This window comes from Anolis sagrei, chromosome 1 (genome assembly GCF_037176765.1).
Source record: "Anolis sagrei isolate rAnoSag1 chromosome 1, rAnoSag1.mat, whole genome shotgun sequence".
Lineage (NCBI taxonomy): Eukaryota > Metazoa > Chordata > Lepidosauria > Squamata > Dactyloidae > Anolis > Anolis sagrei.
This window is the reverse complement of record NC_090021.1, coordinates 156,996,090-157,023,413: the sequence shown is the minus strand read 5'-3', so window position 1 is coordinate 157,023,413 and position 27,324 is coordinate 156,996,090. Positions and strand designations below refer to the sequence as shown.

The window sequence follows — 27,324 nt, the reverse complement described above, 5'->3', positions numbered from 1 at the left end:
CTCTTACTTGGAAAACCCTGAAAGGAGATATCACTGATAGTTTCTTTGAAAAAAAAAAGCCTCCTTTTGCAACTGGTTCATGTTCTCCATTTTCCCAACCAACCTCTCCAAATCAAAAGAGATTTACTATGGAGAAAGGAGAGCAAGAAGTGGACTTGACCACCTAAATTGTAGCTACTCAGATTTAAACAAAGAACACAATATGAATACAACGTTTCAAATAATTTCCCCAATCTTACAAGAAATTGTCCTTCACTGAAATCTACTGGATGAGGCATTCCAGGGCACTGCAGTGAATATACTGGTTGTCCAAACACATGGAGGATCAGTAGCTTTCAGTGGCAATAGTGCTTCCCATTACAATGTGGACCAACTTTGCCCAATTTTGGGGTCTCCTAGGGTCCCCAATTTTTGGGTCCCCAATAGTCCCCAGCTAGCATTGACAAACATTAGGGATGATTGCCCTTCGGGTCCTAAAAAAACCTCTGGAAATCCACTATTTTTTTTTATTGTATAACACAGTGGTTCTCAACCTGGGGTCCACAGATGTTTTTGGCCTTCAACTCCCAGAAATCCTAACATCTGGTAAACTGGTTGGGATTTCTGGGAGTTGTAGGCCAAAAACATCTGGGGACCCCAGGTTGAGAACCACTGGTATAACTGGTGCCCCTTACAGAGAGAGGTCAACCCTCCTGTTCAAGGGCCAGAGTAATGGGTACAGATTAAAAGTGCTGATGTGACAGGTGGTATGTAAGGATTATGGTGTAAGTGCAGTGTGCTAACAACAAGTCCCAGAAGCAGTTTATTAGAAATTAAGATTGTTGGCACACTGCACTTACCCCATAATCCTTACATACCACCTGTCACGTCAGCACTTTTAATCTGTACCCATTACTCTGGCCCGGCCCAGTTTTATTGTGTCTTGGTGTATTGTTTATTGCTTGTTGTTTAATATTGCTTTAAATGTTTTAATTTGCTTTAGGTTGTGTATTCTTGTGTTGTGTTTTGTGGCCTTGGCCTTTGTAAGCCGCATCGAGTCCTTCGGGAGATGCTAGCGGGGTACAAATAAAGATAATAATAATAATAATAATAATAATACCATCTTTGAAATTAACATTCAAAATACCAGTCTTTTCCCCAATCCCACCATGACCACCACCACCACCACCCCCCCCCCCCCCCCGCCGCTGCCCAGGAACAGTTAAGTACTTTTGCTGTGTTTATTACAATCCAAGATAGTGCATGTTTATGTGTGCATATTTACACACCCATCTAAACTACATACACATTTGGATCTACATTTGAACCAGAGTTGCCAGATACAAGTGGATGTGTATTTGGAAATATGTGTTTAATGTCTGCATACAAAGAAAGTTATATTTGTCTTATCACATGTATGCTATAAATCAGGGGTCCTCAAACTTTTTAAACAGAGAGCCAGGTCACAGTCCCTCAAACTGTTTGAGGGCTGGATTATAATTTGAAAAAATTTGAATACATTCCTATGCACAGTGTACATATCTTATTTGTAGTGCAAAAACATGTAAAACAATACAATAATTAAAATTAAGAACAATTTTAACAAATATAAACTTATTAGTATTTCAATGGGAAGTGTGGGCCTGCTTTTGGCTGATGAGATGAGATTGTTGTTGTCGTTCTTTTCAGACTTAGGTTGACACTGAGCAAGGGCCAGGTAAATGACCTTGGAGGGCCTTATCCGGCCCCCGGGCCTTAGTTTGAGGACCTCTGTTATAAATCATTCAATCAAGCCCTCCTGATGAAACTGGATAAGAAACATTAATCACTCTTTTTAAACAGATTTTCCAGACCAGAAGTATCATTTGCTTAACTTCCTATTCCGGCTGCTCACCATTGAGTACTCTCTAGACAGCTTCTATGAAGCTAGAGAAAAATAGTATCAACACCATCTTTGAAAATTAGTTTGCTAATTTTTTTATTTTCTTTCTTTCTGCTTCCAAATTTCTAAAGAACTTGAGAACTTTTTGGTGACCCCAATGAAATGAAATTCTTACCTCATTGACATCAGCTGTCAGGCTGGACACTCGGGGAATTGTTTGCACAATCTGTTGTAAAATGTTGACGTACGTTTGAATTTCCATGAGGTCCTGCAATCAAGAAAAATTATTCAAATTTGAAAATTATCACAGTAGAAAGCCCAGTTCAAGGAACACTGATCCTATGGAGTTATATTAGATTAAGGACATCAGCAACATCCCCACACTATAATTTTTTTTACAAATTTCACCAAAAAATTATAGCTTTGTCCATTGTGGCAAAGTTTTTCAAAATGAACATCTCCACAATTTTGCTTACAGAATAATAACAATAGTAATAATAATAATAATACTTAATAATAATAATAATAATAATAATAATAATAATAATAATAAGCCAGTCATGGTGGTCCCAGTGGTGATCGGCACACGGGGTGCAGTGCCTATAGACCTTGGCCTGCACTTAAACATAATAGGCACTGACAAGATTGCCATCTGCCTGTTGCAGAAGGCCACCTTACTGGGATCTGCATGCATTATTCGCAGATACATCACACAGCCCTAGACACTTGGGAAGTGTCCGACGGGTGATCTAATACAACAGCCAGCACAGTCATCTTGTCTGCTGTGTTTCAAATAATAAGACTTTATATTTATATTCCACTCTATCTCCCCAAAGGGACCCAAAAAGTAATTTGTTGTAGGAAATATCATTACTTGCAATGCATTCATTGCAAATGGTGGAGAGTCCCATGTTGACTCCATTGCCAAAATGTATATTGCATATTCTTCTCCATATGCACATTCTCTTGGCCATAAAACTTCATGAAACAGAAAAGGCCCAATGTTAGCTTTAGGCAATTACCTTCTTGTATCTGTCCTTTGTAGAATTCACATCATCTTGCAAGAACTGCAGTTCAATCTGTAGCTCCAAATTACGCAACAGAGCTTCATCAGCTTCCTGTAAGAGAAACAGAAACGGCTGTTTCTTTTTGCTCCATTGTATCTGAAAATATGTCGCTGCCCCCCATATTCTGATTGTGACTTCTTTATTGCAAATTGACATTCCCTGGAATCCTGAACATCCATTCTGAAAATGGCAAACATCTCTCAAGGATTGGGGGTTGGCAATTATTGTACCAATATACAAAAGAAAAGGCAGGCAGGACGATCCAGCAAACTACAGGCCCATTAGCCTCCTTAATACCATTAGTAAAATATACACAAGGCATCTGTATTGGAAATTGTTGGACTGGATGGAACAAGAAAACATACTTGCGGAGGAGCAAGCCGGCTTCAGGGAAGGTCGGTCCACCATTGACCAGTGCATAGTTTTACAGCATCTTATAGAAAAATATACCTCCCAGAGAACATCTTCCCTCTATGCTGCATTCATAGACTTTAGAGCAGCTTTTGACTCTATCTCTCGTATCAAATTATGGGAAAAACTTGGGTCCACCTCAATAGATAGACGACTATTGCAGTTAATTCGCATACTACATGAAGGGACCACATTGAAAATAAGATGTACCCCTCAAGGTCATCTCACTAGGGCTGTTGAAACTGAGAAAGGTGTCAAGCAGGGATGTACTTTAGCTCCACTTCTATTTAACTTTTATATCAACTCCATGGTGGAGCACCTTTACAACTTGGACTACCACCCACCAAAACTGGCAGGAAGACACGTGTCTACCCTGCTTTATGCAGACGATGCAGTGATACTATCCAGAACTCAAGTAGGCCTGAAAAGAGCCTTGAGAGCCCTAACAAAATACTGTAATGAAGAACAGCTTCATCTCAATTATAAAAAAACCAAAATTATGGTGTTTGCGAAACGACCCAAGCATCATACTTGGAGACTAGATGGACACAATATTGAACAGGTCTCCAGCTTTAAATACCTGGGAGTATTTTATCACTGCACTGGAAACAAGAAAGCACATGTGGATTATGTAGCAGAGGCAGCGCAAAAGAGCTCATATGCTATCCTAAAGTTCCTCAAAACAGGAGGAGGCCACTACATACCTGCTGCACTTAAGCTCTTTGAGGCAAAATCCATAGCACAAATGATGTATGGAGCCCAACTTGGTCCCTTCACAAACTATGCCCCCCTGGAGCAAGTACAATCAAAATTTCTAAGATCGGCGATGCAGGTCCCCAGATGTGTCTCAAACGCCACCCTGCGATTAGAGACAGGTCTCGTGGGAGTGGAGGCGAGAGTGTGGACAGCCACCCTCAATTATTGGCTGCATCTGTCTTTCTCACCATGTGGCCTCGCTCCATTAACTCTGAGAGATGAATTTCAGTCTACATGGAATAAGGCAGTGGCAATCAAAATCGCTACTCTAGGCTTCTCTCAAGGACAACTGCTAGGTATGGGATGGGACCAAGCCAAGGCTCTTATTAGACAACGGATCCTGGATATAGAGCGACAATCAGACTTAGCCTGCGCTCCAGCATTCACCATTAGCGAAGATAGCAGATATCTCATCGCTCCCATGCCTTACTTAGCTAACCTGGAGGTGCCTAAACACCGAAGAGCTTTCACTTTGGCAAGATGCCATGCCCTTCCATCGGCAGTACTGGAGGGGAGGTACAAGAAGACCCCTGCCCAGGAGAGACTATGCCCGTGTGAGTCTGGCTACACCGAAACAACTGAACATGTGCTCCTCCAATGTGTGTTCTATAGAGACATTAGAGCTAATTTCATCACTCCTTGGCTTTTAAAACATCCAGGGCGCACTGAAAGATATTACACCTCCCTGCTGCTCTCGGACTCTTGCTCTGCGACAACCTACAGTGTTGCCAAGTTCTGTGCAGCAGCAATCAACATTAGACGGCTGATGACAGACCCCACCAGGCAACTTCCTGCCGGGAATATAGTTAGAATGATTTGCAATAACTGAAATTCTGTAAATGCTCCCCTCTCATCCCTTTTATAGCTTCCCAGTCGGCTGATATTTGTTATTAGCCGCCCCCTATTTTAGATACATACATGCACTTTAAACTCTAAGTTTAGTCTGTTTTATCTTTTTAATTTGTCTCTTTTATAACATGTTTTTAATCTGCTTTTATCTTTTTAATTTGTCTCTTTTATAACATGTTTTTAATCTGCTTTTAATCTGCTTTTATACCTGATCTACTTGGGAACTGCGATTCCCTTCCTTGGGCACCGATGCCCCATTCTGTACTGTGCTGGTCAAAGACCGTAATAAATCATTGAATTGAATATGTCGCTGCCCCCCATATTCTGATTGTGACTTCTTTAGTGCAAATTGACATTCCCTGGAATCCTGAACATCCATTCTGAAAATGGCAAACATCTCTCAAGTTTCGTATTGTTTCCAATGACTTGAATATAACACTAGAGACTATCTTCAAGGATGCTTACCTTCATACATTCTCTGAGTGAAGCTGTAAAAATTGCAATCTAAATCACTGCTAGGCAATTTGTAAAATTATATGGAATTGTTGCATTCTCAAGACCAGCACCACTGAGTATAGAGTAATTTCTAATGACCAAAAGAAGAAGCAGTAAGTTACGCTATAGTCTTATACCATGATAAATGGGTGCAAGTGTCACTCGATTGCACCGAATGGAGTGGGTATGGAATTGTATTATGGTTGTGTTGTTATATGGGTTTTTAATATAATTGCCATCCAATACAATTTATGCAAATTATGCTGACAGAATTTGTTCATGTTAGAGCAGTGTATAGAGAAGCAAGTCTTCCAACTCTATGATTCTATGATTCTATAAACAGAGGCTGGATGACCATCTGTGCTTTGAATGCAATATTCCTACTTCTTGGCAGGGGGTTGGACTGGATGGCCTATGAGGTCTCTTCCAACTCTATGATTCTATGATTCTAAGTTTGAAAGTATGGAAATGAAAGAAGTCACCTTCATTGTCAGCCTCAACTATATCTTCCCACACTTCCTGCACATTTTATTATGCTGCTACAACACTGTGAAATGTATGCCCACTTATTGAAGTTTAAAGCAATTGCATGAGAAAAAGAACCCATTTTCTAGAGATGCATTTTCAGAATTAAATAAGTCCCAGGCTGATTTGGCCCCATTTAATAATAATAGCAATTAATAATAATAATAATAATAATAATAATAATAACAACCATCTCCCCAAAGGGGAGCAGCTTACATGAGGCCATGCCCAACAATACATTACAGCAACATAAAATATAAACAACAAAATAACATCACAATAAAAATAAACCAATCAAATAAAATAAATAGTACAAAATAACAAAATGGAAAATCAAACACAGTGGGCGGGCCAAATGTACAACATAAAATGATAAAACTCCGGATGAGATAGCAGTGAAAGGTGCATTTGTGGGGGAGAAGCCCATAGGGAACTGAGCAGTGGAATTAGACTTTCAATAAGGTGGGGGAAAGTGTAATATAAGGGAGGCAGTGTGGGTCAAACAACAAGACTAGGATATATGGTCACTCTCCAAACGCACATCGGAAAAGCCAAGTCTTTAGATCTTTTTTTAAAGGCTGCTAGGGTGAAAGGCAGGATCTAAATTACATAGATAAATTTAGAGATAGCTGAATTAATATGGTCAGTCTCCAAGTTAGAGCAAAGCTAAAACTCGGTTTCATTTGGGATTAAGATTCAGTGGGACACAGAGACTTGGTGTGTCTTGCCAAGCGCCCCATGTAAGGAAAATGGCAGGTTGTGGAAGAGGTATGGATGTATGGGTGGGAAACAGGATGATAATAATTTTGTAATTGACAGGTGTAGAGTCTCATCACAACAAAACCTTCCATTAGAGCTGTTTGATCACAGTGCTCAGCAACAAGTAATATATTCTGTTTGTGCATTTCGAAGTCTTTGCTAGTTTTCTCTCCCAGAAGTCAGAACATTAAAGTATCATTTGCGTAGTCTGGGGGACATTGGAGAGTGTCATGTTGGTGGCTTCCTTGGAAAATGCTGGATATACTTTTGCCACTGTGCTCTGATTTGATCATCCAATCATCCCAGTTCTTCAGTTTCTGAAACATTGATGCCCAATGAGTAGGAAATAAACAAATAAGACCTCTAGTTGTTTGTAACTCACTGACCCTTTGAGTTTAGGGCTGTCTTATCTGGACATCATTGTGACGCCTACATAAATGAGTATATATCTGCGCTGTGCGATCAATGAAAAAAAAGTTTCAAAACTCATCACAAAATTAGGAAGCACTGGTTTTTCATTTCTAAAGTGTTTCTAAAGTATCAATAGTGAAAATTTAGTTACTATAAAGAGAGTAATGAGATTTCATTACTTTTTCGTTATAGTGATTGTGAAAGTGGGGAAACTTTAGGGCCTCTTTTCTCCCTCCTTTTTACAGCTATTGGGGTGAAACATGCTACAATAGTAGAACACATTTACCACCATTAGCCCATCAAGTTTCAGAATGTTTCACTTATCCATGAATTTTCAGGATTTTTTTTAAAAATATATAAACAACATTTTTTAAAAACAAAACTATGAGAGTTGTCTCCTTGAATTTTATGTACAATGACACAAGATAACAGGGGATCATTTTCCCCAACTTTCAGTAATATTCATACATCTACCAATTTTAGGAATTTTAAAAATGTTTTTGACAAAAATGTGTTTTTTAAAAGGCCACAACAGTAATCTCATTGAATGTCTCTCATTAACCAATAGAACTTCCTCTTAGGGATTTCTTCCTAGCCTGGCACAAAGATTTACTTATTAGAAGTATCAGTTATTCCTCCTTTTTGCAGGTCCAACTATTTGTTGGAACTCTGGCTGGCTGCTGCTATGGAGGAAGAAATCTCTCCTCTATCCTGACTGAGGCTTTTTGATGATGAACAGAATTCTGTTAAATGTAGTTTAGGGCAGGGTCTTTTGAATTCTCTGGCATAGGGCTTCTCACCTTCCCAAACTACATTTCCCAGAATGCTGTAATTTTTCAATCTTTTTCCTAGCGAACTCTGCTTCCTCTCTGCTACTTCCCTCTCCTAATGGTGAGAGGCATCAATTTAAAAAGGAAAAGTGCCCTTTTGGCTTTGCTTTGCTTGCTTGTGCTGAAAATAAAACTGACTTTGGGAGGCTTCTGAGATTTACAAAACACAAACAAAAAATATTGGGTAAGTTTTGATTTTCAATTATTTGATGCGGGCTACAGACATGTGTTAGATATCATGTGGTAAGTATGAGTTTAACAAATTTGATCCGACTTACAACTAGTAATAAAAATTTTGCACAGCTCATATATATATATATATATATAGAGAGAGAGAGAGAGAGAGAGAGAGAGGCTGAGACTCTCTTGTGCTTGCTGGTCAGTTTCGTACCTCTGCTGATCTCCCTGCTGTGCCCAAAGTATGGGACTGCTCTGGAATTTTGGTCAATTTCCGGTGTACTCCCTGATTTTCCTTAGAGTGCATTGTTGTAGGTTTTTTGGGCTATATGGCCATGTTCTAGAAACATTCTCTATGGCAGAGGATGCCTGGCATAGATGCAGGTGAAACATCAGGAGAGAATGCTTCTAGAACATGGCCATAAAGCCCAAAAACCACAACCCAGTGATTAAGGCCATGAAAGCCTTCAACAATATATTTTCCTTAGAGTGTCATAAGTGCTAATTTAATGAATTCGATTCGACTTACAACGAGTAATGAAAAAATTGCACACCTCTTGTATATATAGTATTAGTATTCTTTTGGGATACACGTTCTATCTGAAAATTGTACTGCTCACTTGGATAATTCTGCCTAGATAGATAAATAGAGCAGAAACATTTATGGACTGGGTTAAGCAATCACATTCTTGTAGAAAGCATGTGATGGGCAGCTATTCAATGAGGATTGCTCTTGTGAAACAACCCAAAAAAGCTAATCCAAAGCTTTGCTGTGCTATTGAAAATTGTGTAGATGCTTGCACTTTCCATTGTATCACATAATGCAGAACTGGCCAGGTCTGCTGATGTACAAATAACAATACTAAAAACGAAGCATGGATTTTTGTTGTAGACCTAGTTGTCTGTACTGTGAGCAAATAAAACTCACTAATCAAACCACAGAAACAATATTATATGACTATGGTCAGCCTTTTTCTCAACCTACTCTTTCAAATTTCCCTTTGAGATATGAACCAGATGCACAGTAGCAAAATCATTAGTAAATACTCTTCAACATTTCACAGATGAATGCCAGAGCATAGGTGGACAAGCAACATGAGAGGGCAAGTCTTATAACAAAAGGAAATAATGTATGAGCAAGCTCATCTCGCAACAAATTGATATATAGATGTACATCTGACACAGGCATGTAGCCGGGGGGGGGGGGGGAGGCACTTGGGGGGCTTCAGCCCCCCTCCCCAATATTCTCATGGTGAAGGCCTTACTGGTACATTATTTAAACTGTATGTTTTTCATATCATGATCTGATCACCATGCTCAATATATCCCATATGCAGTGGGGTATTGGGGTAACGAAACAAAAGGTTTGCTAGGGTAGACCCTTTTTCACTCAGACTCAGCCCCCCCCCCCCCCCCAATCAAACTCAACTTCCCCCGAAACAAAATCCTGGCTACGGGCCTGATCAGACAGTACATTACCCTCTGCACTACAATGTAGTACAGTGGATGGTGTTTTGAGAGATCCAACTTCTGTTCAACCCTTAACCATGAACTTATCTGATGCCCATGAGCCATGCACTTTTTTGAACCCTGGCTTATCTCATAAGATTGTAAGCTCAAGGTGAGGAGGGGCAGGTTGCTCCCTTTATTGTTATTTAGGATCCATTGATCTAGCTCTGTGGACAGTCTCCTGTCCCAAGGCTTGGCATTGTTGCTTTGAGTCCCCATCTGGGAGAAAAGCGGGATAGAAATAAATAATCCAACCAGTCCATCCTCCAGGAAATAAAGCCCGGCTGCTCACTGGAAGGAAGGATACTAGAGACAAAGTTGAAGTACTTTGGCCACATCATGAGGAGACAGGAAAGCCTAGAGAAGACAATTATGCTGGGGAAAGTGGAAGGCAAAAGGAAGAGGGGCCGACCTAGGGCAAGATGGATGGATGGCATCCTTGAAGTGACTGGACTGACCTTGAAGGAGCTGGGGGTGGTGACGGCCGACAGGGAGCTCTGGCGTGGGCTGGTCCATGAGGTCACGAAGAGTCGGAGACGACTGAACGAATGAACAACAACATTATCTTGAATCCACTCTGGACTGCATTCCTCACCTAATGAACTTGCCAAGGCCACAATAGTTTCAAATTTACCTTTTAAACAATAAACAAGATACATGGGGTTTGATGAGCTAGCTTGGTATAATGGTTTCAATGTTGGACTAAGACACTGGGAAATAAGGGTTTGAATCCGTATTCATCCATAAAAACTGGGTGACTTTGGGTAAGGCACCCTCTGCCAGCCTTAGAGGAAGGCAAACACAACCCCTTGTATATGTTGTTAAAATATTGTTATTATTATTATTATTATTATTAAAACCCTCTTAACCAATTCTGCCAATGTGTTTCTATTGGATCACTGTGAGTCGACTTGAAGCCATATGATGATACAAAAATGTAAGCTCTGCATGCCTTGTTTACAAGAGCCTCCCGGGAATCACAAATCCTTTTCTTTTAAAAGTTCAAATGGGGCATCTTGTATCCTTGTTTCTTGTACTATTGTTTCTGTGCCATCTTTTCCTTCCTCTAGGTTTTTAGTCCTATATGTAATTTCAGCAATGATTGACATTGTTTTCTCCCCAAACTAAAGACCCAAAGCAGGAAAACTGAAAGTTTCTCTAAACGATTAACGTTTTTCCATGTTGGTAAGTCCTGATTTCTTAAATTATTTGAATTTGTCCTTTAGTAATGCATGAGGCTGATCAACAGATTCAGAAAGAAAATTGCCCAAAGCAAACAGCTTATCTTCAGATTATTAACAGACCCACATAAAGGTGACAGGTGTGAGGAAATTATATCTCCACACATTATTTATTTAGTTATTTATTGTTTATTTATTTCACGCATTTCTACCCCACCCTTCTCAACCCCCGAGGGGGGACTCAGGGCGGCTTACAAAAGGCACAATTCGATGCCAACAACAGCATCAAGATAAAACATGTATCAATAGCAATTATAAAACAATTAAAACAAACAAGTTATATATCACAATCAATAAAACTGATCTAATGTTCAACGTTCGCCAGCTCAGAATCCGTAAATTCATTCCACATTGTCAAATCCTATCAATTCTAGTCGTCATTGTCCTTTGTCTATCTGCCAAATTACCCAAAGGCCTGGTCCCATATCCATGTTTTTAGTTTCCTTCTGAAAGAGAGGAGGGATGTTGATGATCTGATTTCCCTAGGAAGTGAATTCCACAGGTGAGGGGCCACCACCGAGAAGGCCCTGCTCCTCGTCCCCACCAATCTCACTTGTGAAAGAGGTGGGGCTGAGAGAAGCCCCCCCCCCCCCCCAGAACATCTTAAACTCCGAGGTGGGACGTAAAAGGAGATGCGTTCAGACAGCACAAAACCAGCACTTTGAATTGTGCTCAGAACTGGATTGGCAGCCAGTGGAGCTGACATAACAGAGGGGTGATATGTTCCCTGTATGACGCTCCGCTGAGTAATCTGGCTGCCGCCCGCTGGACTAATTGAAGTTTCCGAACAGTCTTCAAAGACAACCTTACATAGAGTGCATTGCAATAATCTATTCGACACATATTCCACACATAATTCAGTTCAGTGCAGTTGAAAGTGCATCATATGGGTCTATAACGACCATATGATGCAGTTCAAATAGCATTATTGGGCAGTGGTGATCCAGCCCTTTGCCATCTTCTTTCAGCCAAAATGGTTTTCCATAATACTTTCCACACACATTTCCATCTGAGGAAAAGGTATACAAGTTCTGTTCATACTTCAAACTGTAACTTCAGCAGACAGAAAAGAAAGAAAATCGTATTTGTAATTAAAGAATACAAAACGATCACACTTCCATCTTTAAGTTACTAGTAGTAGAAAAATACTACAATCAGCAATGCAAATAAAAACTGGACACAATATATTGGGCTGAAGACATGCTTAATCAAACTTATCATGGGCCTACTGAAATCAAGACTAACTTAAGAGCTGTTTAAATGAGTCTGATCTAAATCTAAGTCAGAGCCCAAAGAGATACATTGGAATAAAAACAACAGCACTAATCACAGAAAGTTCCTAAGCCCTGATCAATTTGCTTTTTTGCACTTTTTTGAAACTTTCAATTCTGCAGAATAGATGCAGTGCTTGTGACCAGTCCCAGAGGTAAATTAAGAAGTAGAATCAAAAACTAAAACTTGAATCCCAGGCTACAGAAATCCTTCACCCAAGAGACTAAATAATTTGTGGGCAAGTTACTCAAGTAAATCTAGCTCAAAACATCTCCAGATCCACACTGGACAATTCACTAGCATTGTGATTTTCATTTTAACTGCCATGGTTACATCATATGAAAATAAGGGAAGTTTAAGGAGGAGTATTTATAATTTTGAGCCAGAGGGACCCTCTGCAGTTATCAAACCTTGGGTCCTCCAAGGTTTTTGGATCTCAGCTCCCAGAAGCCCCAACCAGCTTGATCAATAGTCTGAACTTCTGGGAACTGAAGCCAAGGTTTGGGAACCACACTACTGAATTCAAGATTTCACAGGATCGAGGTAGTTACATTGAAATCAAAGTGCATCACCAGGTCAAATATACCCCAAAACAGGTCTAACATTTGCTGCACCAAAGTGTGTCTTGGCCAGTATAATAGATTAACCTACATACATGTAATGTTCAGAACAATTTGTTCCAATCTCTACATCAGTGTTTTTCAACTCCTGGGGGGTTGCAAGGAAGTGTGAGAGGAGTCGCCAAAGACCATCAGAAAGTATTCTATGTTGGTCATGGGGATTCTGTGTGGGAAGTTTGGCCCAATTCTATCTTTGGTGGGGTTTGGAATGCTTTTTGATTGTAGGTGAACTATAAATTCCAGCAACCACAACTCCCAAATGTCAAGGTCTATTTTCCCGAAACCCCACCAGTGTGCACATTTGGGCATATTGAATATCTGTGCCAAGTTTGGCCCAGATCCATCATTGTTTGAGTCAACAATGCTCTCTGGGTGTGGGTGAACTACAACTCAAAGTCAATGCCCACCAAACCCTTCCAGTATTTTCTGTTGATCATGGGAGTTCTGTGTACCAAGTTTGGTTCCATTCCATTGTTGGTAGAGTTCAGAGTGCTCTTTGATTGTAGGGTAGCTAAAAATCCCTGGAACTACAACTCCCAAATCAATCCACCTCCCCCAGTCCTACCAGTACTCAAATTTGGGTGTATTGGGTATTTGTGCCAAATTTGGACCAGTGAATGATAATACTTCTTGCATATCAGATATGTACATGTTGATTCATAACAGTAGCAAAATTACAGTTATGAAGTAACAATGAAAATAATTTTATGGTTGGAGGTCACCACAACATGAGGAACTGTATTAAGGGGTTGCGGCATTAGAAAGATTGAGAACCACTGCTCTACATGGAAAGGATCTGAAAGGAAGATGAATTAACACACCAGCATCTGCTTCAAAAATAAAAAAGATCAGAATTGTTAAGGAATTTTTTCCAAGTAAGGGAAAAGACTGACATGTATCTGCATACACAAAAGACAGATATATACTCTTCATCTTTAAGTACTTTATGAACTTGTCTACACTTGCAAAAACAAAACCCAGACTCACCCTGAGTGAAAGGATGCATGTCCCCAATATACACAGTGACTTCCAGTGACTACAACATGTGGGGGTGGTCCAGTTCCTAGGACACTCCAAAGTATCCTATGCTTTGCAGCAGTCTGGACTATACAATCTGTTTTCATTTAGACCAGTGGTTCTCAACCTGGGGTCCCCAGATGTTTTTGGCCTACAACTCCCAGAAATCCCAGCCAGTTTACCAGCTGTTAGGATTTCTGGGAGTTGAAGGCCAAAAACATCTGGAGACCCCAGGTTGAGAACCACTGATTTAGACACATCAGATAGTCATGGGCAGTATTACAGAAATGATTGTGCCCATATTGCAGCTGCCGCATCTCCTACCTGGCTGTGAAGGTCTGTCCAAGCTCCTGGCCATCACCGGGAACTCTACTGTTAACTGACGCTCCTTACAGAGAGAGGTCAACCCTCCTGTTTAAGGAGCTCCATTGGCTGCCATTTACCTACCGAGCCCAATTCAAGGTGCAGGTGCTTACCTACAAAGCCCTAAACGGTTTGGGACCTGCCTACCTGCGTGACCGCATCTCCATCTACGAACCCACGCGCTCACCGCGTTCATCCGGAGAGGCCCTGCTCGCAATCTCACCTGCGTCGCAGGCGCGTTTGGTGGGGACGAGGGACAGGGCCTTCTCTGTGGTTGCCCCCTGACTTTGGAACACCCTCCCCAAAAACATTAGATTAGCACCCACGTTGGCAGTCTTTAGGAAGAACTTGAAGACTTGGTTATTCTGATGTGCCTTCCCAGAATAGGATAACCCCCAGCACTCTTTCCCAGAAGCACTTTATTAGAGTCTAATACTCTCTGCACATTGCACTTGCCCAGAACTCCAACATACCACCTCACACACCCAGCACTTTTAACCTGTACCCATCATTGGCCTGGCCCTGTTTTTATTGTGCAATAGTGTAGTGTTTTGTTGTGTTATTGCTTATGTTTTTAATTTGCTTGCTTTGTTATTGTTTGTTGTTGTTATGTTGAGGCCTTGGCTTTTGTCAGCCACATCGAGTCCTTCGTGAGATGCTAGCGGGGTACAAATAAAGTTTAATTAATAATTAATAATAATACTGAAATTACAATTTGACATCTGTACAATAGGCTTGGGTAACCACGGAAAAATTTGGTTCTAAACTCATGTTGTTTTTAGGGGGCCCTTGCGTTTCATTTTTTTAAAGAATTCCGAAATTTTCCTTTTAAAAATTTTGAAATATATTAAATTTCGTAAAATTACGAATCGATTTGTTAATGGCGGATGTGATTGCGCAATATGCTAAAAAAACCTCCAAATGGGACAGGGGGAACTTCTGAAGCTTCCCTCTCCCTCTGTTGTTGACTGTTGGTGTGATAAAACAAACAACAACTATATTATATTATATTATTATAATATTATTATATTATATTGTTATATATTATAATATTATTATATTATATTATTGTATATTATATTATATTATTATATATTATTATATTATATTATTATATATATTATATATATTATATTATATTACTTTATATTATAATATTATTATATTATATTATAATATACAATTATAATATAATATAATATATATTATATTATATTTTATACTAGCTGTACCTGGCAATGCATTCCTTAGGCATAGAGTGAGGGTATGAAAAATAAAGTATTGAGAAATTTTGGGCAAGAAGGATGCCAGGAGAAAGAGGAGGGAAGGGGGAATGTGGGATTTGCCAGCTGGAAGGAAGGAAGGAAGGAAGGAAGGAAGGAAGGAAGGAAGGAAGGTAGCCCAGTGCAGCCCAGAGTGAGGCAAGAAGAAGCATGAGGAAAGAGGAGGGAAGCAGTAGAGCAAAGGGACCGGAAGTGGAGTAAATGTGAGATTGTAAAACTTGTAAAACATATGAAAATAATTACGAAATAATTACGAAATAATTATGAAATAATTACAAAAATTGGAAAAATTGTTTCGATTCTTAATTACTCCTCACACTATTCCTGCATGGCTCGATATTGGATCGTAAGCTAATTTAAATACGAATTAATAACGAATTACGAAATTAACGAACTGGATCGCCCAAGCCTACTGTACAACCAACAAGAAGGGGAGTTCTCCGACGGAACTGCCCCGATAGAGAGGATGGACTCCCAAGTCATCTGAACAACACTCTGGATTTAGCACAAAGATGCCTCTTTCCCACCTCCCACCCAAATCAATCACACCTTTTTGAAATAACAAACTCTCTCTGATCTTTCTTTGGTGAAGGTATATACTCATATACTCATTATGCTGTCTTTTATGAGAACCATTGCAATTTTTCATTTGGAAGGCTCAGACCTTCTTTTTCCTCAAAATAAATTTGCCCACGTATTCTAAAACAAAATCCATTTGCGTAATGTTATTTATTCAGGCTGATCTATGAATGTTCTCAAGCAACCAATTTCAACTAATGGGGATTGCATTAACTGTTTGGTATTTACAGTTCAGGACATGTCAGACTCTGCCAGATGAAAGTGTTTGTTTCCATGATTGAATTACATTTGCGACCAAAGGAGCCATTAGTCACCATAGCTGCTTGCCCAACAATCAATTCATTATGTTCCCTTTCCCCTCTCTGTCCTCACCTACAAACTACAACACCCCCATTACAACGTATAACTCTGTTCCTAGTGGCGACATATATGACCATCACATAAACATGACAACAAATAAATCTAATACTTAGTACAGAGTTTAAAAGAATGTCATAGATCAAATATGAAAAGTAATATCCAATATAGCTACAGGTAACATATATGGGAAGAAACTGACTAGATCTAGTGCAGTAGAGTCTCGCTTATCCAACCTCCGTTTATCCGACGTTCTATATTACCCAATACACCCAATCCTCACAACCTCTGAGGATGCTTGCCATAGATGCAGGTGAAACATCAGGAGATATTGCTTCTAGAACATGGACATATAGCCCGAAAAACCTACAAGAACCTGTCCATGGGCTCTTTCTTGCAGTTGTAATTCAACTATTCAGTTACTTTTCTGGAACAGAAAACCAATATCTCATCCCAAAAGAAATATAATCTTCTACACCTTCTCCCATTTCTTCAAAAAATTTTTTTAAAAAAAACATTAAAGATATGATATGAGCCATATTTTCTGGAAATAGTTATGCCTTGCAGCACAAGACCTAAAGAGAATGTCCTACAGAAAATAAGCCTTTTTTAATCTCAACATACACACTAGTAAATGACCCCCCAAAAATTCAGATCTTTAGTTGCTGATACTAAAGATGAAGACTAGTTTCAGCTGTTTTCCCATCACCCGATTTCTTTCTCTATTATCTAAAGAGTCATTGGACAGAAATTAAAATTATGGTCAGTCAGAGAAGAGGATAGAATATCTTGGGACCTATCAGTTGGGCTATATATAACAGTGAGATTGTAAACCAGGCCTGTAGCTGGGGGGGGGGGGGAACAGGGGTTAGGGGTTCAACCCCTTCCCCCTGAAATTTTTCAGGTTAAAAAAAAACCTGGTTTACTCGTGAATTTTAACTGGTTAACCAAATCCCCATGCTAAGTCTATGAGACACAAAAAATTAAGAGTCCCTCCAGAACTGCAAGCACTATCTCAAGCAAATATTGACAATTTATTCACACCGTCATTACTTGCAGCAATAGCCGATGTAGCAAAGCAATCAAGTTGGAGGGGGGTGAATTCTCTCATTAAGAAGGCCAGACTTGGTGGAGGTGGTTGACAGGGGCGGAGCTGCAGGCTACTGAAGGCTGGTCCGCCCCCTGCTGTGCTCTTTGCTTCAGCTCGACCCTAACCCCCCCCCCCAAAAAAAGTTTCAACCCCTCCCCCCCGAAATTTTCAACCCTCCCTGAATTTGTTTTCTGGCTACGGCCCTGTTGTAAACATCTAAATACAAGGGGGATCTTGCTTTCTGATCCTCATCGCATGGAAGTTTAGACTCTGGGATTTCAAGTCTACCCATTGAATTGGATGAGGCCTGCCTCCTAATAAGTATGCACATGATTGCAGCTGAAGTTACTTTTCCATTTTAGTCTGCTCCTTTGCTCTTATCTTACTATCAGTAAATTGCCCTGTATTATCTAGTTATAATGATAATCTGAGCAATAACAAATTATACCAGAACAGGGAATCAAATGCAAAATAAAAGAGATACAAGAGTGGTGAAAGAGAGAAGAATGAACATATATTTCAAATATAAAAAATATTTATGAATGCCTTTTGTAGCTTTTAAAAAGCATCTTGATTTGGGACATACAATTGTACTTCTCACTTTAAAAAGTACATAATTCATGAGTTTCTCATCTGTTTAGCTGAACAACAATCATATAAATTACTTTAAGTAAATATATGGACTATGAAAATGAATTTGACACTGATTGCAACATGCTTCCACAAGCAATAAATCATCTGTTTGCCATGGGATATGCTTACTCTCAGCCAAATTCATTGTGTTTAGAGTACTTTGTTTTGGGATTTGTCATGGGATGGTAAAAACAGGCTTAATTTGTGACTCTGATTGCCAAAACACATACCACTGAAGAAATCTTGTTTTGAGATAGAAAGTCTGTTGATTGAGGGGAATATGTATTGCCTTTCATGTTTAGTTTGACACTGAATCTGGACAACTTTCGTGATTTTCTAAACACATATTTTGTGTTGAATCAGCTCCATTAAAATATTAAAAATGATAAACTATGGAAGCTGGAATATGAAATAATAAAAGAAGAAACAAAATATATTTAGGCTGCAAAAGAGAAGATTGAGAGGGGACATGTTCTCCATGTTTAAACATTTGTAAGGATATCATAAGGAAAACGAAGCAAGCTTGTTTTCTGCTCCCCTGAAGACTAGGACTCAATGGAGCAATGGGTTCAAATTGCAGGAAAGGAGAGTCCACCTGAACATTAGGAAGAACTTCCTGACCTTAAGAGCTGTTCAGCAGGGGAACTCTCTGCCTCGGAGTCTGGTGGAAGCTCCTTCCTTGGAGGCTTTTAAACAGAGGATGGATGGTCATCTGTCAGGGGTGCTATGTTTGTGCCTTTCCTGCATGACAGGGGGTTGGACTGGATGGCCCCTGTGGTCTCTTCCAAGTCGATTTTTTTTTGTCGTGTCAGGAGCAACCGCTCCTGTTGTGAGAGAATTGGCCGTCTGCAAGGACGTTGCCCAGGGGACGCCTGGATGATTTCTGATGTTTTATCATCCTTGTGGGAGGCTTCTCTCATGTCCCCGCATAAGGAGCTGGAGCCGATAGAGGGAGCTCATCCACCTCTCCCGGGATTCGAACCTGCGACCTGTCGGTCTTCAGTCCTGCCAGCACAAGGCTTTAACCCACTGCGCCACCGGGGGCTCCTCCAAGTCGAATGACTTTAGGAATATATGAAAATTCAGACAGCTCTCCACATTTGTGGTTTTGACTTTTGTGAATTGAATTTCAATGTTTTCTCTAGGAATTGTTAGGACCTCCAGTGCCGTTCTACAATCACCTTCCAGTAGGTTCACCATAAGGTGACCAAGGCAGTGACATCTCTAGCCCACCCCCTGTTTGGGTATCAGCCAGCACACCAACGACTTAAATCAAGAAATAGTTTTCTAAGATCTACAAAGACACTTGCTGGAACACCTCAGCAAGACAGAGTCCAAAAGTGGCAGGTGAAAACCCAGAACCTCAATCAATGGCTGTTACCAAATGAGAGACCCCCTCCTGGGCACACAGAAAACTGAGCTCTGGCACCAGGAGATGCAGAGCCAACCTTAAGAAATGGGGCTACAAAGTGGAATCCATGGCGTGAGAGTGTGGAGAAGAGCAAACCACAGACCACCTGCTGCAATGCAACCTGAGCCCTGCCACGTGCACAATGGAGGACCTTCTTGCGGCAACACCAGAGGCACTCCAAGTGGCCGGATACTGGTGAAAGGACATTTAATCAACTACCAAACTTGCAAATTTTGTGTTTTGTCTGTTTGTTTGTTTTTGTTTAAAATGTAATACAACTGTTTGGTTTGCTCCTGACATGATAAATATTTTTGACTTAATGTCAGCATCCTTTGATTTATATCAGAGCAGCTAGAGAAAGTAGAAGCTGAAATACTTTCCCGTAAGACTTCAATATTTGTGTTAGTAACTCTAACATTTAATAGAATACCAAGTCTGCAAACTTTGTGTTTTGTTTCGTTTGTTTTTAATGCAATACAACTGTTTTGGTTCGCTCCTGACATGATAAATAGATAAACCATAAGAGGGCCTAGAAATTGCTAGAGACATGTCCTCGCTATTTAAAAAGCTATTTTTTAAAAATAAAAACATTATATTTATTGAGATTTATATAATACCCAGGGGCGGCTCGTCCATTACACGAAGTAAGCAGTTGCAGAACACTTTTTTATTGCCAGGGGTGCAGAGGTGCCTCTGTAAATGCCCCTCGACCCTCACTTGAGGAGTGCCTCCTCAGCTCACAACAGCCCTAGCAGTCCGGGGGACACCTCGGCTTTCTTGCCTCACTACCAGGCAATCCTCTTCCCAAAGGGGCCGGGCCCTTGAACCTTGCCTAGCCCCTCTCGTTCCCGCTCCACCCGGCCACTGAGTGCGTGAGCAGAGTCGGCGCTCAATCGTTCTCTGCGTTCGAGCCCTTCCCCATGACCGGCTCCCTTTCCCGATCCCCTGGCGCTCCACCCACCTCCTCTCCTCTCCCCAATCCGTGGGTGGGCCAAGGGGTGGAGCCACCGCGCCTGGCCCGCTTCAGGTCCAGAGGCGTGTCTAAAGACCCCAGCGTGCGCACCAAAAGTCACCTCTTCTCCTGACTTTCTCTTCAGCCATTGTGACCAAGAGAGAGAGAGAGAGAGAGCCCTCCGGCTGGAGGTATCTCCCACCTCCGCTCCCTCGTTTGTTTTTGCACCTACCTTCAGGAAAGGTGGGCATCTCCATCTCTCTCTCTCTCTCTCTCTCTCTCTCTCTCTTGGTCCCAATGGCTGAGGAGAAAGTCAGGAGAAGAGGTGACTTTTGGTGCACACGCCGGGATCTTCAGGCACGCCTCTGAACCCAAAGCGGGCCAGGAAAGGGAGCAAGTGCGACAAGTGTAGTTACTGGGATGTATAGTTCACCTACAATCAAACAGCCTTCTGAACTCCACCAATGATGGAATTGAACCAAATATGGCACACAGAACTTCCACGACGAACAGAAAATATATATCAATGATTGGTTTGGTGTGGGGGTGGGGGGGGGGGCGAAATACTGTTTGCTTACCATTGAAAATTACCTAGGGCCGCCTCTGATAATACCTATAGTTCAGAAACATTTTTTTCATTTTCACTGAGATTCTGAGTCCCTAACCTCAGCAAATGCAGCTTAAAGATTCATGATTATAATGGCAATCAAGTTGGAGGGGAAACTGTTTTGTGATCTACCAACCATTAGGAAAAGTCCAAATAAAAGCACAACTGTAGGTTTAAAATGAAGTCAAAACCTTGGCTGTCAAAATTGAGCTTGGGCGGAAGTATCAATTTTTTAAGCACATATACAAGTATAGAGCAGTAGGATAAAATAGCTATATAATTTTAATTTCACAGATTCTTTAAAAGTAAAAAAAAATTCTCTGAAGGCATGTCAGTTGCCTTTTCAAGCTCTTCAGCATAAAGTCTGTCCCCTTCCTCTCCAAGATTGCCTTTAGCTCTGAGAAAGCATATTTTAAATATTCACTTCAAAGAACCCATTCTGAAAAAAAATTCTTCTTTATCATGGAAAGTAGGTTTCCGCAGGAGAGTTAGTGCTGCTCGGAGAATACAAAATACATCCGGTCTTTAAGCAGACAATCCCAGTACAGTATTTCAGATGCTCTCCACATTTGTGAGAAAAAGAGCAAAATGTGTAAGTCGAGCCCTGAAAAGAAAAGATTCTGTGCATTCATTTCTTTTTAATGAATCTTTATACAAATAATCCACTAATTCGGGGACTGTGTGTTTTGTGCATCAATGTTCATATGTACAAAATACATGATATGTTCCCAGTTGTCACTTTCATGGAAAATTGCATTTTTTACTTCTCAAATAGTATTATCAAATTGTGATTTAACAAATGACTCAGGAACGGACTGTATGGTGCCAATGACATCACACTCACACGTAGTGCCAAGGGGAAAGATATAGGTCCAATCTAAACTAACCATTTAGTGCAGTTAAAGGTAGTGTCAAACTGCGGCAGACAGACAACATACTCTCACAAAAGCATGCAAAAGAAAACCCTTAATGTGCATCAGCACTCTGTGTTTTGTTCTGTTACCATCCAAGCTTCATAATATGTACTCAGTAGGCTTGGGCGATCCAGTTCGTTAATTTCGTTATTCGTTATTAATTCCTATTTAAATTAGCTTACGATCCAATATTGAGCCATGCAGGAATAGTGTGAGGAGTAATTAAGAATCAAAACAATTTTTCCAATTTTCGTAATTATTTCGTAATTATTTCGTAATTATTTTCGTATGTCTGGTGCAAGTTTTACAATCTTGCATTTACCCCACTTCCGGTCCCTTTGCTCTGCTGCTTCCCTCCTCTTTCCTCATGCTTCTTCTTGCCTCACTCTGGGCTGCACTGGGCTACCTTCCTTCCTTCCTTCCTTCCTTCCTTCCTTCCTTCCAGCTGGCAAATACCCCATTCCCCCCTCCCTCCTCTTTCTCCTGGCATCCTTCTAGCTCAAAATTTATCATTACTTCATTTTTCATACCCTCACTCTATGCCACAGGAATGCGTTGCCAGGTACAGCTAGTATATAATATAATATAATATAATATAATATAATATAATATAATATAATATAAAATACAATTATAATATATAATATTATAATAATATAATAATATAATATAATATAATATTATATTATAATACTATTATATTATAGTATTGTATATTATATTATATTACTATATTATTATTATATTATATTATAATTGTATATTATATTATAATATAATATTATAATAATATTATAATAATATAATATAATATATAATAATAGAATATACAATAATAGAATATAATAATATTATAATAATATAATATAATATAGTTGTTTGTTTTATCACACCAACAGTCAACAACAGAGGGAGATGGAAGCTTCAGAAGTTCCCCCTGTCCCATTTGGAGGTTTTTTAGCATATTGCGCAATCGCGTCCGCCATTAACGAATCGTATACTTCGAAATTTTTAAAAGGAAAATTTTGGAATTCTTAAAAAAAACGAAATGCAAGGGCCCCCTAAAAACAAAATGAGTTTAGAACCAATTTTTTCCGTGGTTACTCAAGCCTAGAGGCACTCCAAGTGGCCAGCTACTGGTCAAAGGACATTTAATCAACTACCAAGCTTGCAAACTTTGTGCTTTGTATGTTTGCTTGTTTGTTTGTTTAAAAAATGCAATGCAACTGTTTGGTTTGCTCCTGACACAATAAATAAATAGATTATCAAATGGTGATTTAACAAATGACTCAGGAACCGACTGTATGGTGCCAATAACATCACACTCACAAGGAGCACCAAGGGGAAAGGTATAGGTCCAATCTAAACTAACCATTCAATGCAGTTCAAAAGTAGTGTCAAACTGCAGCAGACAGAGAACATAGTCTCACAAAAGCATGCAAAAGAAAATCTTTAATGTTCATCAGCACTCTGTGTTTTGTTCTGTCACCATCCAAGCCTCACAATATGTACTCGGCTGCATAGAGAATCCACTTTCTTCAATACCACTTAGAAACTAAATGGTTGGTACAGATGAGGCCAGAGAGAGTTAAAGAAAATCGTTTTGAATTCAATACCATGAACTCACCTTATTAAGCTGCTCAAGAGTAGTTTTCAGCATCTGCTGATATTCACATTCATTTCTATATCTATAAAAATGAGAAACAAAACCAAATGCAACCATGAATACAATATGCCATACAGTATTGGAAAATAAATGGTTGAATGACTCGCTGCTTTCTAGTTCCACATTGACATTTAATAGCTTTGTTCAAATATAACACTAAAACAGCATACCTGTCTGAACGTATCTTCTTCTATGTCCCACCTCGGAGCTTAAGATCTTCTGGGGAGGCCCTGCTCTCAGGCCCCACCTCTATCACGAGTGAGGTTGGTGGGGACGAGGGACAGGGCCTTCTCGGTGGTGGCCCCTCACCTGTGGAACTCACTCCCCAGGGAAATTAGGTCATCAACATCCCTCCTCTCCTTCAGAAGGAAGCTGAAAACATGGATATGGGACCAGGCCTTTGGGTAATCTGGCAGACCGACAAGGTAATGACGACCAGAATTTGGAAAGGACTATGGTAATGCTGAATGGACTTACGGATTTTAGAACTCGGTGAACGTTGGCCACTAGATTGGCTTTTAGTTGTTATTATATTAATTGAATGTTTTAACTATTGTGGTTATTGTTGTTATGTATTTTATCTGTTGAATTGTTGGCATCGAATTGTGCCGGTTGTAAGCCGCCCTGAGCCCCCCCTAGCGGGTTGAGAAGGGCAGGGTAGAAGTGCCCAAGATAAATAAATAAATAAATAAATAAATAAATAAATAAATAAATAAATGAAACAGTTGCCCCAATGTGAACAATATCAAACCATGGCTTGTTTTAAACTAACCATGGACTATCTTAACTACAGTTCCTGGGATAATTAAATGAACAATTTCTAGTGATGATAGAGTGCTAGTGGTTATCTTCTTAACTAAAAATGGATGCAAACATTTCCAATTTTTACTCTTGCTAATGTGTGGTCAGAAGATGGAAAGGGGAGTGTCTGACCATTACAGGAAACCTGGATTCATTCAAAGAGAGCCAAACTTGGTTTAAGATTATGCAGAAGTGACTGTAATTAGGATACGGTTGATAAACATATGTAAGGGGATCAGAATTATGAAATAAGTCAACTATTATAATTCATCATCATATTTAATTACTTATTAATCACCCTCCATCCGAGATGCTCTAGGCGATTTACATAGCGAAATTGTACAGAATAAAATACATACAAACAAATATTAATAAATTAACATAGATCAAATGCTCTAGTAAAAAGCCAGGTCTTAAGTGCTAAAGTAAAAGGCCCTAAGTCACGCATGGCTCTCATATAGGGCGGCAAGGAATTCCACAAGGCAGGGGCAGAAATAGAAAAAGCCCTGAGCCTGGTACTTTCCAAATGCACTTCTCTAGGACCCGGTATATAAAGTAAATTGCGTTGGGAAGGACGTGGCAACCTCCGATGATGGAAGAAGGAGAGACGGTCTCTAAGGTACGATGGACCCTGGCCGTATAAAGGCCGTGATTCTTCATCATTTAGGATAATAACAGAAAAAAAATACATAATTTTAAGAAAATGATTATAATGGGGAGCAGAAGGAACTGCAGGAAAGGAGATTCAACCTGAATATAAGGAAAAACTTCCTAACTGTGAGAGCTTTTCAGCAGTGGAACTCTCTGTCTTGGGATGTGGTGGAGGCTCTTTCTTTGGAGGCTTTTAAACAGAGGCTGGATGGCCATTTGTCGAGGGTGCTTTGAATGCGATTTTCTACTTATTGGCAGGGGGTTGACTGAATATTATCTGTTGCCACAACTCCATCAGAGTGCACATTTTTGTTTACAAAATTAATGCCACTTCTTTTAAGACATAAGAATTTTATTAGTTATTTTACACATGTCCTCGGGGTCCTCTTAGGGTTGTGCTATTTATTTATTTACTTTATTTACTTTATTTGTATACCACACTCTCTCAGCCCGTAGGCGACTCAGTGCGGTTTACAACCAAACCAATATACAAAGTGCACAACATTAGCAATTAAAACAGTATCTAAGGCAACTACATCAATATAACAATACATCAGTACATCAATATAACGTCAATACATCCATATAACTAATCCATCACGTCTCATCAGTAAAGTCATAATCCGATCTCCTCGTCATTATTCCAAGTTCCAAGATCAATCAATTAATTGCACTGCTTAATTAAACGCCTGTTCAAAGAGCCAGGTCTTCACTCTTCTCCTGAACGCCAGCAGGGAGGGGGCCAATCTAATATCTGCGGGAAGGGCGTTCCACAGCCGAGGGGCCACCACTGAGAAGGCCCTGTCTCTTGTCCCCGCCAGCCGTGCTTGTGAGCCTGGCAGGATCGAGAGTAGGGCCCCCCCAGATGATGCTAAATCTCTTTTGGAGAAAGAATCTGAAAGAGAGCAGCCAAATTGCTTGGAGTTTTACTTTTCCTTCAGTACATTGATCATTCTAAATAAGAGAGGGATCATATCTGTCTCAACAGTTTGATGCTGCCCATTTAGTTTGAGACTGCCACCCCTCCATGAATTGCCCTCTTCTACCTGCTACAGATGCCCATCCTATTCTGTATATTGCTTTGGACCAGGGTCCTGACTCAAACACCATGATATTTGGCAATATTTCTGAGCCAGCAATAGTGAACATCACCTTCTCCTCCAAACAACTTACTTGTTACGGAATTCATCCAGCATGCGCTGGGCATCTTTCTCCTCCCGCGAGAGCTTGGACCTTTCAGTGCCTAGTTCACGAACACGCTGGCGATTGAGATCAATTTGGGCAGTGAATGCCTCTTCTATCCCGGTCAGCTCCTCCATGCGCTGGAACGTCTCAAGCTGCTTGCGGAAGATGGCATTGCGTTGCTCGAGTACCCGAGCTCGATTGATATAATTGGAAAAGCGCTCATTGAGCTCCTGCAGGTTTTCCAGGCCTTGAGCCTGGGCCAGGCTGCCAAATTCTGATGATTCTGGCAGCTCCTCATAAGTGTCTGACCTTTCATACTTCTCCTTGCGAATTTCACGCAAAAAGCTGCTCCTGTACATAGTATGGCAAAGAGTGTGAGGCACCAAAGATTCCCCTTAGTCCAAATTGTTCTCTGCCCAGTTTCCGCATGAAATGTTTCTTGGATTTGGAACGGAAAGAAGGACAGGAGTGTTCTCAGCTCTCGCACCTCATCCTAAATAACTCACCAACTTCACTGTTTTATGATTCCAAGTCCCAACCATTTGGGGGAGAAACTAAATAAAATGAAAGAGCCCCACCTCCTCATTGCAGTGGCTTACTTGTTTTCAGTTCTGTCAGCATTTTTGCATTATTTCTCATCTGTTTCAATTGTGTGCAGACTCGTGAAAGCAAAGGGGGAGAAATATCCTGCTTTTACTAGGTGGATTAGAAGGGGAGGGAAAGGCAGAAAACAAAAGAATTGTGGCTTTAGAAAATGAGTCCTAGCATTCTGCTTTTTTTGTTTGTGTGTCCATATCTGTCCTTTCCCCCCATCAGAATGTGACATTTAACTCATAGCTGGTGTCTTTCGGGGAGTATATTCAAAATAGTTCATAATGCCAAATGCACCCCAGAAGAAAAAGAGGTAAAAGAAAATTTTACCAACCTATCATGGTTTATTTATTTATTTATTTATTTACAGTTCTTATATTCCGCCCTTCTCACCCCGCAGGGGACTCAGGGCAGATTACAGTAAACACATATATGGCAAAC

At 40.2% G+C, this 27,324-nt stretch overlaps 1 protein-coding gene across 1 annotated transcript in view; it reads right to left on the bottom strand.

The window, feature by feature from the left end:
- BFSP1 (beaded filament structural protein 1) overlaps positions 1 to 26,736 on the bottom strand; it is a 39,655-nt gene extending 12,919 nt beyond the window's left edge. Inside the window, exons 1-4 of the mRNA XM_060755012.2 lie at positions 26,281 to 26,736; positions 23,617 to 23,677; positions 2,884 to 2,979; positions 2,037 to 2,129 (exon numbers count right to left, since the gene is read on the bottom strand). Of these exons, the coding sequence (XP_060610995.2) occupies positions 2,037 to 2,129; positions 2,884 to 2,979; positions 23,617 to 23,677; positions 26,281 to 26,651 (621 nt within the window). The 5' untranslated portion in view covers positions 26,652 to 26,736. The remainder of the gene's footprint in view (positions 1 to 2,036; positions 2,130 to 2,883; positions 2,980 to 23,616; positions 23,678 to 26,280) is intronic.
- Positions 26,737 to 27,324: the final 588 nt, after the last annotated feature.